Source organism: Durio zibethinus, chromosome 25, assembly GCF_047325235.1.
Source record: "Durio zibethinus cultivar Kanyao isolate XHJ-2024 chromosome 25, ASM4732523v1, whole genome shotgun sequence".
Lineage (NCBI taxonomy): Eukaryota > Viridiplantae > Streptophyta > Magnoliopsida > Malvales > Malvaceae > Durio > Durio zibethinus.
In genome coordinates, this window is record NC_143186.1 from 6,689,656 (window position 1) to 6,702,158 (window position 12,503).

Below are 12,503 nucleotides of genomic sequence, written 5' to 3' on the forward strand. Positions count from 1 at the left end.
ATTATCCATTCCTATTTTTACACCTAATAAAAATTTAAAATCATAGATATATCTATAATGTAATAGGATTTATATTCAAGTTTCAACAATTCAATCTTACATTTTTTTAATTGTAATGCCAAAAAAAAAAAACTAATAAATAGTATTAGTAAGGTACATACAACAATAATATTAGAATGAATTATTGAAAACATCTCAAATCATATTTTAATCAAATATTTACTTTTATGAATTGTCTACATGCATTCATATATTGTTTTTTTATCACTAAAATTTGACTATGTAATTAAAGTAAATTTTATAAAGGTTTTTTAAAGTGATTTAATAAAAATTTCAATAAAAGTTTTAAATCGATAAATTGATAGAATTCAACATAAAAATCAAAAATACGTAAAAAAAATTATTAAAAATATCATTTATAATTTATATTTGATAAGTATTTATTTGACGGTAAAAATTTTATCAAAATTTTTATTAATAATGTCTATTTAAAAATTTATATTAAAATTTATTAAATTCTTTTTTTCAAAATTTGCACTCAATATATATAACAAAAACTTTCAATTTATAGGTTTTATTTTCGGTTTTAGCTTTTACTTAATCATTTCTTGCAAGAATTTTATGAACTTCACCTAAAAACTTCATCTAAATTTTTTCCTATAAAAAATGACAAAAAAACCAAATTTAATGAAAAAGGAACAATTGGACTAAGAATAATGCCCCTTTACGCAAGCCACACTTTGGGCTGCAATCTAAGGATAAAAAAAGATATTATATGTATTGAGATTCGAACTCAAAATTTATTAGATATTATTTCTTTTGAATTGCTATATATATATATATCAAATGAATTAAGTTTTAGATTCAAAATGTCCTATTTGATCATGCATTGAATCCATAGTAAGGAGCTTCAAAGCAAAATTAATTATAATAATTATTGGAAAATAATTGATTAATTAAGATTTTATATTTAATGTACTATCAATGTATAAACTCTATACACTGTTAGTAAATCAAATGATAATATTTCATTAATAAATAAATATCAACCCTTAAAATAAATATGAAAAACTTACTATTTAAAAAAAAAAAACTTGCTTATTAATGAAATAATATCATTTTATTCACCTCATTAATAATATAATATTTGATTTACTGATAATGTATCAAATATAAACCCATTAATAAAATCTAGAAAAAAAGAAATGTTGGGTAATATGTTAGTTGAATTATACCATTTTGAGTCCATTCAGGAATAGATCAATCATGAATCAGAAACAAAAAAGTCCAAGGTTGGTGGGGATGGGCGGCTGATCAGGAAATGCCAAGATACAATAGGGAAGGAAAAACGTAAGCAAATTAATAATTCCAAGGCTTTATGATATCACAATAGAAGACTGCACAAGTGTTTTCCTTACAACAAGTCTTGCCTCAGTAATTGTCTCACAAGCCTTTGTTGAACTTGGTTGAGTAAACCATCAACCTTTGAAGAAAAAACAAGCCAAAACAACGCAAACAAATTTGCAATGGACACTTCAAAAGTTCGGCAACAGTAGAAACACATATAATCATGAAGCATAAGTTGGTTAATTGTCAAAATCATACACAGAATTAGTTTACTCCATATGAAAATAGATTTGACATTCAAGTCTTTGAACAACGCAATCTAAAAACTATTGAAAAAGGAATGATCCAAACAAGTTTTTGCTGATATGCTCGTTGCATTTTCTGCAAACCCTTCTTATTTATATTTTATGCAGTTCCATATACCCTGCTTCCAAATCCTCATAGCTTCCATCATTGTTCTGTTTATGGTAATCAGAGGGCTAAGATAAGATCAAAAGCCAAGAATTCAAATCAAAGGTTGATTCCAGGGCCATGGAAATTACCTGTAATAGGAAACCTGCACCAGCTTACTGGTTCCCTACCCCACCGCTCTCTATGGGACTTGGCCAGGAAACATGGACCATTGATGCACCTGCAACTTGGTGAAGTCTCCACAATTGTAGTTTCTTCACCAGAAATTGCAGAAGAGATTATGAGAACTCGTGATATAATCTTTGCTTATAGGCCTGCTCTTGTTGTTCCTAAGGTAACCACTTATGACTACAATGATATTGCCTTTGCACCATATGGAAATCAGTGGGGACAACTGCGAAAAGTTTGCTCGACAGAGCTTTTGAGCGCAGCTCGTGTTCGATCCTTTCGATCAATAAGAGAGGAGGAGGTGTCAAATCTCATCGAAACAATAGTTACAAATGATGGGCTGCCTGTCAATCTCAGTGAGAAAATTTTCTCAATGATATATGGCATTACAACGAGGGCAGCATTTGGTAAAAAATGCAAAGACCAAGAAGTATTTGTAGCACTGATTTCAGAACATTCGAAGCTGTTATCAGGCTTCTGTTTAGCTGATTTTTATCCTTCAATCAAGGTGCTTCAACTTGTTAGTGGTCTAAAGATGAAAATTGAGAAACTTCATAGAAAGAATGATGAACTGATTGAGAACATCATTAATGAACATAGAGAAAGCAGAGCAAGAACAAAAGGCGAGGGCAGGAAAATGGAGGAAGATCTTGTTGATGTTCTCTTAAGGCTTCAGGAGCAAGGTGACTTTAAACCGGCTGACAGCAACATCAAAGCAGTCATCATGGTAAGTAAGCACTGATCTCCAGTATTTAGAACCATTAAGAATTCCAGTTTTCATTCGGAAACTCTTTTTATTATGGTTTCAGGAGATTTTCAGTGCAGGAAGTGATACTTCATCAGCAACTATAGAGTGGGCAATGTCAGAAATGATTAGAAACCCAAGGGTGCTGAGAGAGGCACAAGCTGAGGTAAGGACGCACAAGCTGAGGTAAGGACGGCTTTTAAAGCAAAAGGAATTGTTGATGAAACAGAGTTTCATAAACTCAAGTACTTGAAGGCGGTTATCAAAGAAACACTGAGGCTCCACCCTGTTGCTCCTCTGTTGCTTCCAAGAGAATGTAGCAAGACATGTGAGGTCAATGGATATGAGATACCTGCCAAGACAAGAGTCATTGTAAATGCATGGGCAATTGGAAGAAATTCTAGTTACTGCCTGATCAATCTGAAGGTTTCTTCCCAGAGAGGTTTCTCAATAGTTCAATGGACTACGTCGGGACAAATTTTGAATTTATACCATTTGGTGCAGGAAGGAGGATATGTCCAGGCATATTGTTTGCAATAGCTAATGTTGAACTCACACTTGCCCGGCTATTGTTCCACTTTGATTGGAAGCTGCCAAACGGAATGAAGCATGAAGATCTCGATATGATTGAGTCCTTCGGCTTGTGTGTGAAGAGAAAAAATGCACTTCTCCTAATTGCAACTCCTTACCATGCTATTTCATCTACTGAATAAGAGCACATATATATTGCACTCTTCAATATCATGTATAAGTCACCGAGGAATAATAAGATGGTTAAGAAGAATGTCAGTTTCCAGCCTGATTTCATTGATTATGAGTTTTCTTTCAACTTATTTTCTAGTTTGATGGGTTGAACTTGAGTTACATTCATTTTATTTTTTATATATTCTAAAAACTTCTCTTAGAAGTTCACATTGCTAGGGAATATTTTAGCAGGAAGTGTAATACAATTAAATAGCATATGAACACATATAAATTTTTCATTTATCTTACATATGTATACTATCTCCATCTCAGAAAAATTCTCACGATTTGACTTTTTGTGATCAGTTTTATCAACTTTGACTTAACTAATTTTAAATATTTTAATGAATTAAATTTTTAAAAATACATATCCAAAAACTACTTTATTCAAAGTTTTTAAAAAGTATTTTTTTCATATTTTAATCAATAACAAATTTAAAATAAAAAGAAGTCAAATCTATAAAAATTTAATCATAAAAAGTCAAACATTGACAATTTCTTTTGGAACAGAAGGAATATTATTAAGGGTGACCCATATATGATAGGTATAATTGACCCTAAAAGTTATAGATTCATTGATGATGTAGGCATCTAAGTTTACATCCTAGTTAGTACTTAATGTCTAAGAGATTTCCAATTGATTTGGATGAAATTAACCTTCTTTTCCATAAATTTAGGGGTTTAAAATACATTATTGTTCCACATTTCAAAAATTAGGGACTAACTTTATAAATGGGATTTTGATAAGGTTTCTATTTCACCTCTCCTAGTTGAGAAATAAGTTCTAAGGATGACACTGTTAAACTTTTAAAGTCGAGCTGAAACCAAGCTACAAAGACATTGGGTAAAGATTTTTTTTTTTTTTTTACAGGTTGCAAATAATACAAACATAAACCGAATTATTTTATTTTTTTCTTTAACATAAAAAACCATAATTTGGAAATAAAAAAAAAATTACAAATATTATGATTTAAATCTTACATTTATTAAATGTCACTTACTAAAATTAATTGCATGAATCAATTTCGAATTCAATATAAATCGAACATTGATAGTGTGAATTTTGAAAGTAAAATCCAAGAAAAACTCCCTAAAGAGAATCACACATGTTTTAAGTACAAATTAAATCAACTAAAGTTGATTTGGAGGGGATCGTTGTTTCTTCTCTTAATTGATTTTAGGACAGAGATAAAACTTTGAATCTCTGAAAAACCGTACAATTGTCTCAGCTTTTTCAGCAGAAAGATCTGTAGCTTCCAAAATGAATTCCTTTGATGCTTTAGCAATCCCTTCAATTGAACCAATTGCTTGATTTAGCTGGAAAGATAACCAAGGAGTTATTCAACCAAGAACACTTAAGATTTAAGCCCTTTCCTTCTCCGACATGGATGAAGTTTTAGTAAAATGTTTCTACCATTTCAGACAATTTCCACCAGTAAATCACACCTTGGAAAAAAGAAAAAGACAGAACACTTAAAGATCTAAGCCTTTTCCTTTTTGTCGTGGATAATGTCATAAATAAGAATTGCATGAACCTAGGACCTCAGGCACAAAGATGCATGCATGAACCTATGAGCACAGGCAAGAAGTTTTTTCCAAAACACAAACGAAGGAAACTAGAAAGAAGGGGAAAAAAACACTGAACAAGGTGGAAGCATTAAGGTCAACTTCAATACCGCATTTGCATCATGGTTATCGATCCCTGGTATGGATGTGACCACTCTAAGGAAATTTTCCATCCCCTGCACTGATTGATTCCTCTTCACATGCAAGAACACAAAAAAAAAAAAAAAAGAAATAAAATTTAAATGGAAAATGCAGCTCAAAACCTTGTCAATAGATTATGCTTCAATATATAGATCTTAATATTGATAATGAAAACAAGTTATGATCCACCAACAAACCTCAGCTTTCAACTTTGATTTAACCTCCTGCTGTTTGCAAACTGTAGTTACATAGTAATTTATCACTTAATCACTCTAAAGGGACCATTCAAGTGAAGTTCAGTGGATAGGATCTTCTTACCTCCACAAGAGTGGGCTATCTTCACAATCTTTTCAAATCCCATCTCAATGTCTTGAACTGGCACAAATGTTGGTCTACCAAGCTGCATTTCATACCTTCACAAAATCGCAAAAGCCATTCAAATTAGTTCTTTGAGAATTATATAGTTAAAAAAGTTGGTATTTGATACACCGATAGTAAATCTGAACATTCGCTAATGGAGTCTAAAGCCTTTACTGATAGTGAAAGAAATAATTTCTCTAGTTAAAAGAGTTAGCATATGAAACACCAAAGAAAAAACAAAAAAAAAAGAAACAAAAAAGTAGTTTCATGAAATTACTTGAAGTAAGAGCGGACAAAAGAATCATTTTGGTCCCTAGTTGGAAGGTTAACAACAACATAAAGATGAGCAAACTGTCCCTTTAGTTTTTTTGCCCTGTACAAATCAGATCAAATGAATAAGAAGATGATGATAGAAGGTCAAATAAGAGCAATTACAAATGTTGCACCTGCAGAAAATTGTTTCAACATTGCAGCAATCCCATTGTGTAACAAAAATAAATGCTACTGACAGTCCTCCACAATTGAAAATGAAGTCCTACACATGATAACAACTTGCAGCTGATGAATGAGTAACAAAGCAGTAATCATTAAATGAAACAGTAGTAATTAGGATGAAAAGGGAAAGAAAAGTAAATACAGGGGAAATTGGAACGAAGTTGAGGCGGAAAGAATTTGCAGTGAGGAAGGAGGAGATGAAATTGATGAAAGATGTGTGTTGTTGGTCCCTCCAGGAATTGTTCATCATGCAAACACCGGCAGTAACTGAAACAGCAATTATATAAAACAAACTAATTCATACAAGTGAAGAATTCCGATAAAAGCAATTACAAAGCTGATAATCTCCATATATAATTATATATATATATATAGATAAAAAATGGACATTGATCGAGCACTTGTTGAGCAAAGCAACTCTCTGCTCACAAACACAAACAGCAGCTGCATTTTCTATGAAAAGATTGATTCCTCGAAATCATTATAGCAATGCATAACAAATGATTGAACGATCAAAATCCGGGGTACAAACAAAACACAAGGAGAAGCAGAAGCAATCAATCTGAGTTTCTACCTGAATTCCTCTTAACCTTGGAAGATAGGTTTTCAACCATGGGATCTCCGTAGCCTGCTTTCAAATTCGCCATTTGCAAACGATTGCACCATCAAAATTTTGAATCTTCCAATTGAGAAATAAAACAAACAGGGCAAAACTTGGCGGGAATTCAAGTAGCTACCCTCCGGGTCCAACCAATTTTTGTCCTTTCTTATTTTTGCTTTTGACCCATAAAAACAATTCGAAATAGGTAATAACGGATAATTCGGTTTGGTTATTTAAATTAATGTTATAGCATTTTTAATTTTCAAATTTCAAATCTGAATCAAAATTTTTTTTAGTAAATCTAATTGACCTGAATCAATCGATTTGATTTTATCCATTTTTTAAAATTATTTTTTTAAAATTTTCGTATTTTTTTATATTCTTTTAACTATATTTATATATATAATAGTTTTTTATTTTATATAAATTTAAAATTTATATAAAAACTAATAAAAATATAAATCAATTTAACTATAATTTTTTATTTCGTGATTTAAAAATTAGTTTAAAACTATATTTTAGTATATAATATCCTATTCAAATTAAATTAAATAAAAAAAATCGACTTAATCCGATTCAAATTAAATATTACATTTTGATTTAGTTTTTTCACCAACCCTAAAGATTAGGCAAATACTTCGGTTAGATTAAAAAGTAAAATCCCATAAAACAAAATACTTAATACCCAAAAAAGAATAAAAAGTAAACCCCCCTCCGCTTCTAGGCTGGAGCCCTTGCCCTCTTATGAACAAAAAAAACCTAAACAGAACAGCCAGATAACTGATACCTTCAGCCTGTCTCATTTAGGGTGACAGCCAACCTATCACTTTGACCCAACAAAAACACGACCTTTCTTGGGTTTCTCAGAGCTTTATTTAAGTTGATTGCAGAGAGATAAAGGCCATGGCTTTCGTCTCTCTAGACCATATGCATGTCGGCAGCACACGGCGCGACTGCACGGGTCTGCATTCTTCCTACAAGAATCAGAGTTCCACAATTAAAAAGTCCCATTAGAATAAACCTATGAAGATTATTTTCCCCACACCAGAACTCCTCACAACTCTTTACTTCTTGAAGTTCGTTTTGATCAAAGTGCAAATCAACAGCATTCACGAGGAAGAACAAATTATAATCACAAAAATGACTGTTGTAACTCATCATTATTGCTTGCTTCTGATGTTTTATGACTTCAGTTTCATTTTGCCCTGTCAGACAAAAAGAGTATTCAAGTTATTCAAACTGAATGTCAACAAAGAAAAGTCAGAAAACAGGTCATACTGAATCATTACCTCTTGTTAGAATGTAAACAACAAAAACCAATACGTTCAAACTTCATCTGCTCGAAGACATCACTTCCTCAATTTTCATAATTATGACACTAAGACTGCCACCACTTTCCATAGCTTTGTAAGCAGCTCGATGAGCATGTCTATGCCATTTAAGCAGATTGTAAGACTGTAGCACTGACCACCTTGCTTGATTTGACATCTTCTCAAAGGTAATGTGGACACTCAGTCAATATATATCAAAAGAATAACATCACAAATCCATGCAAACTCAGAGTGGTACCTGCGCTACAGACAGTGGAGGTTGCAGAAGAACACAGATGCTTCTAAACAAGTTTTCATCATTCTCACCACCCTCAGCCTCACCATAAACAAGAGCTTCAGCTGCAATGCCAGCAAAAAGTACCATGCAGTATCTGAACATTAAATCATACCCCATCATAATTATTTCAGGCTTAAGCCTTCACAAAACACTTAATTAAAATATAAAAAAAAAAAAAAAAGATACTACTGCATAGATGCTGATTCCAATAATGACTTTAAAACCTGCCATAAGCAGGTGTCCAGGCACAGAATTGAAGATCATGGGCAATCTAAATCAATCTGGTTGTGAAATGATGAATTACAATGGAGAGCTAGTTATATAGAATAAAGTAATGCTTTTTGAAGGAATCATCAAGAGAGAATATGGTTAACATTTCTATACATAAGCTGGAAAAAAAATTCCTTTTTCAATCAGTTTGAACAGAATATTTGACATGAAACATTTCGTAATGAGTTTAGGAAAGATGAACATTACAAATCAGATGACCAGCTAAAATCAACAGTTTTATCTATGAACAACAGAAACCAACCTGTCAAAGGTGGAACCACTCAAATGTCCTTCTGCCATTTCATTATTCATTTTTTCATCCCAAAACTGAGTTCCAGCCTGTACAAAAGTGCACAATTTGAATTCTTATCACCCCAATAACACTGACGTATAGCAAGCCAAAATAATCTGATTCCTAAAAATGCCATCCCAAAGAAAGACAAGAGGGATTACAAAGGCAATGCATTATCAGGAGCCATTGCCTGGAAAAAGGAAAAAACCGCCCAGGCTTAGAAACAGAAGACCACAAGTTTGACTCAAGAAGGCCACCAGCCTCCAGCTTCATTTCATGTAAAAGTTATCTAGTGATAGAACCATATCCAGCTTAGCGGCTCACAACTAGCAATAGGAATTTAATTTTTCTTTTTCAAGTGTGATAACTAATACATAATTCAACATAGTATAAAGGACAAATTAAAATGAGAGAAGATTTTGAGATACCAGAAGAACTAACAAATCCAAAGTCAAACATGATAGAAATATCCCAACGAAAGATATTAACTGATTCACTATATAACATATAAATGTCAAACAACCAACTAATTTCTGGACTCATTCCTTTGATTATTCATCTTTATCTGACACTGGAAAATAAAACCTCTAAATCTTTTGCTCAGATATAAAACTTGACCTTTCAAATTAATATTCATTCAAAACTACAGCCTTATGTTAACACTATTTTTGATAAACTGTAGCCAAAAGTAGTGAAATTTGATCACATGACCATGAAGGATACAGTGCACAATAGCATGTTGCCAATGTTAAGATAAAATAAAAAACAGAGAAGAAAAGGTCCATGAAAAACAAATGATAACATAAATACCTGCCCTTGAATGCCCATTTGCATTGCAACAATTGGGTCTAAAATCACTCCACGAATAGGGCAACCCATAAGATATGCTGTGAACAAACTAACAAACAATTAATTATGCTGCTAACATCACAAAAGCAAATATAAAGAGCAGTATTGCAGAACCAAAAGAAAGCATAGTAGGTGTTAAATGTGAGAAAAATCATCTTCCAAGCATGAATACAAGACATCTAGTGATGGAACAGGCATAAAAATTTCATACGTACAGGTTCACAGTCAATGTTTTGTTTTGTATGCACAAGTTGCTCTGATGTCAAAAGCAAATAATCGATCACATACCTACCAGCAGATGCCCTGCTTCATGAACTAAAATTCGACGCCTATATGGAGGCCAATAACTTGAGATTTGAGCTAAACAGGTACCACCAAGTAAGATAGAGTCTGTGAAGGCTAGCCCCAATATGATTGCAAGTTGAGGCCTGATATCAATTCCTTGTTGAAGTAAATAGGACACTCCACCAAGAAAACCGACCAATACAACACTTGAGCTTCCAGAAAGACCCCACTTCTTTGGAGAAAATTTAGAAGCTGAATATGAGAAAGAGAACTTCATAAACAACTAATTTAATGGGATTCTTTTTTATCATTTTATGGTAAACAGAAACTGCAATGTGCCAAACATGAGTACAACTTTAGCTCATAGGGAAATCCATGACAAAGAACCAGAAACAAATAGTAAGATATATACATTTCCACACATGTAAGTGCAAATTCATTCAAATTAAAATGAGGTGAGGTCATATAGAACAAATTAGACCAATTCGGGAAATTAATATAAATATACCTTCTAGGCCAGTAGAAGACTTCAACACAGACGGTGTAACATCCCTAGTCCCCTCCAAAACTGCAGAATGTAGGGAATAATTTAGGGACCATCTTATCAGAAATAAAATAAAATGTAGTTATTATAAATAAATATATAGAGGGATGTCCTCATTAGGCTGTAGCTAGTCCTAGTCACAGAAGGATGTAGTTGGGATAATATTGCACAAATATTATCAGTAAAAACATGTCCAGTAGACTATTTATTGCATAGAATGATGAGAATCAATGCATCCTTTCTAAGAACTAAGAAATATAAGAAAAGAAGAAACTAAAACAAGGAGCATATCACCTACAAATCTTTTGGCTACAATCCTACCGTTGTCTAATCACAATAAAGAATTTATGTAATTGTCCACGACTTATTAGTGATTGGTTATTTGTACCACAATGATTGTAGGTGAAATGCTCCCTTTAAAACAACAAGAAATATACATCAACATCCCACACATAATAACGACCAAGGCATTAAGCTTGCATTTTGATAGTCAAGCATGAAAATAATGGCTAATTGGGAAGACCAACAGATTTGCAGTAAGATAAATAAAAAAGTTGTAAAATACTAGTCCACCCACCCTATCACCCGTTTCACTTAATGACATTTATAAAGCATAGTTAGCATTAGAAGCCTGGTATAAAGCATGGCTCTTTAGAAGCAAGGAACCAAGCAGTGAATGGACAACCAAGCCAACAAATACAAGGTTGCAATGTTAATTTATATAAAGAATCAAATTTATTTAGTTTATTATTCATTAATAAAAGGGTTAATGTCACAAATGGACCCGGAACTATGGTGTAATATTCAATGTGATACTTGAACTTTATAAATTTCTAAAATGATACCTAAACTATTAATTTGAACTATGAACCTGTTAACTAATATGAAACTCATCTCCAACACCATTAGCTCTAATAGATGACACATGGTTGTCAAAAAGCCCTCTAAGTACCACATTAGTTAATAGATTCATAATCCAAATATCACCTTAGAGGTTTTTAAAGTTCAAGTATCACATCAACATTTCCATATTTTTCATAGTCATTCGTGACATTATCCCATAATCCATCAATATGACCAAGATGTAACACAAAATTATGCATATCAACAATACTTAAGTTGCTAAAAAGCAAAATAAATTTATCAAAAGCTTAAAGAGAATCTTTTAAATTCTCAGGCAATTTGTCTATATTTGCCATTCGCACATGTTTCTTTGACTTATTTTAATATCTATACCATTCAACAATCAACAAAATTAAGACAGCAAATTATCAAACGAGCATCCAAAAATTTCTGAAAAACCAATATTGATTTACCAATGCTATTGAATCTTCCATAATTGGGTAAGAATCCTTTGTCCTTAAGGAAGCCGTAAGCAGTGCCTACAAGCCTCATATCATCAGCATTAAGACACGTGTCTAACACCACCCAATCACTCATCGACCCTCTATCACCAACAAAACCCAAATCGCCGACTTGTGACCGAGTGGACTCAGTGGGTAAGGAACCATTTTGCTCAACTAGGTTGTCGCTGTTGTTTTTATCAATGGATATGAGGAACCTTAGAGCTGTAGCTAAGTCCTTTCGCTTCACTGCTTCCTCGTATTCTTGCCATTCCCTCAGAGCTCTTGGTCGGTGGTAGTAGATATTTCTTGATGCTGCTGATAGTGGTGTTTGGAAGAAAAGAAAGGAAATTGGATAAGGGCGAGAAAGAGGAAATGATTGGGAACAGAGAAAGTGTTGTAAAATTTTGGGCCAGGATAAGGAAGAAGAAACAGAGAGAGCCATGAAAAAAAAAAAATTTAAATGCTTAAAGAACTCTTTAGCTTAAGAAAAAATGCATACAAACCAAAAAGATCCTCGTTTGCTGATGAAAAATTACTTAAATAGAAGCAAAAGGAGTTACTATTACTATCAGATATTTCTATACAGAGGACAGATATTTTATTCCTTATTGTCCTATACAGGTGAAATAAATAAATAATTAAATGCAAAAAATTAATAAAAAATTAATTATTTTTATTAAACTGAAAAAATATTGAAAACTGTGTATTTTTAAAATTTTAATCTATAAATA

General features: G+C 32.4%; 2 protein-coding genes and 1 pseudogene across 5 annotated transcripts; 1 reads left to right on the forward strand and 2 right to left on the reverse strand.

The window, feature by feature from the left end:
* Positions 1-1,711: 1,711 nt before the first annotated feature.
* LOC111276386 (cytochrome P450 71D10-like) lies at positions 1,712-3,626 on the forward strand (annotated as a pseudogene). Its single transcript, XR_016333598.1, has 2 exons — positions 1,712-2,653; positions 2,736-3,626. The product of XR_016333598.1 is annotated as a cytochrome P450 71D10-like (transcript).
* A 799-nt stretch (positions 3,627-4,425) lies between these two features.
* Positions 4,426-7,506, reverse strand: LOC111276075 (DNA ligase-like protein). Of its 3 annotated transcripts, XM_022861847.2 has the most exons (9): positions 7,366-7,506; positions 6,552-6,605; positions 6,120-6,244; positions 5,929-6,017; positions 5,760-5,855; positions 5,441-5,535; positions 5,320-5,360; positions 5,092-5,175; positions 4,426-4,732 (listed from the first exon to the last, which is right to left on the reverse strand). In XM_022861847.2, exons 1-9 carry the CDS (start codon positions 7,379-7,381, stop codon positions 4,583-4,585), a joined length of 750 nt encoding a protein of 249 aa, XP_022717582.2. In that variant the 5' UTR covers positions 7,382-7,506; the 3' UTR covers positions 4,426-4,582. The 3 variants fall into 3 exon arrangements, with proteins under 3 accessions (XP_022717582.2, XP_022717581.2, XP_022717583.2); XM_022861846.2 differs by lacking the exon at positions 7,366-7,506 and having other exon boundaries at positions 6,552-6,639; XM_022861848.2 differs by lacking the exon at positions 7,366-7,506 and having other exon boundaries at positions 4,732-4,861; positions 6,552-6,715.
* LOC111276074 (ATP-dependent zinc metalloprotease) lies at positions 7,126-12,283 on the reverse strand. Its single transcript, XM_022861844.2, has 8 exons — positions 11,743-12,283; positions 10,391-10,450; positions 9,886-10,134; positions 9,559-9,635; positions 8,719-8,795; positions 8,148-8,280; positions 7,868-8,066; positions 7,126-7,783 (listed from the first exon to the last, which is right to left on the reverse strand). Exons 1-7 carry the CDS (start codon positions 12,212-12,214, stop codon positions 7,911-7,913), a joined length of 1,224 nt encoding a protein of 407 aa, XP_022717579.1. The 5' UTR covers positions 12,215-12,283; the 3' UTR covers positions 7,126-7,783; positions 7,868-7,910.
* Between the last annotated feature and the right edge of the window lie 220 nt (positions 12,284-12,503).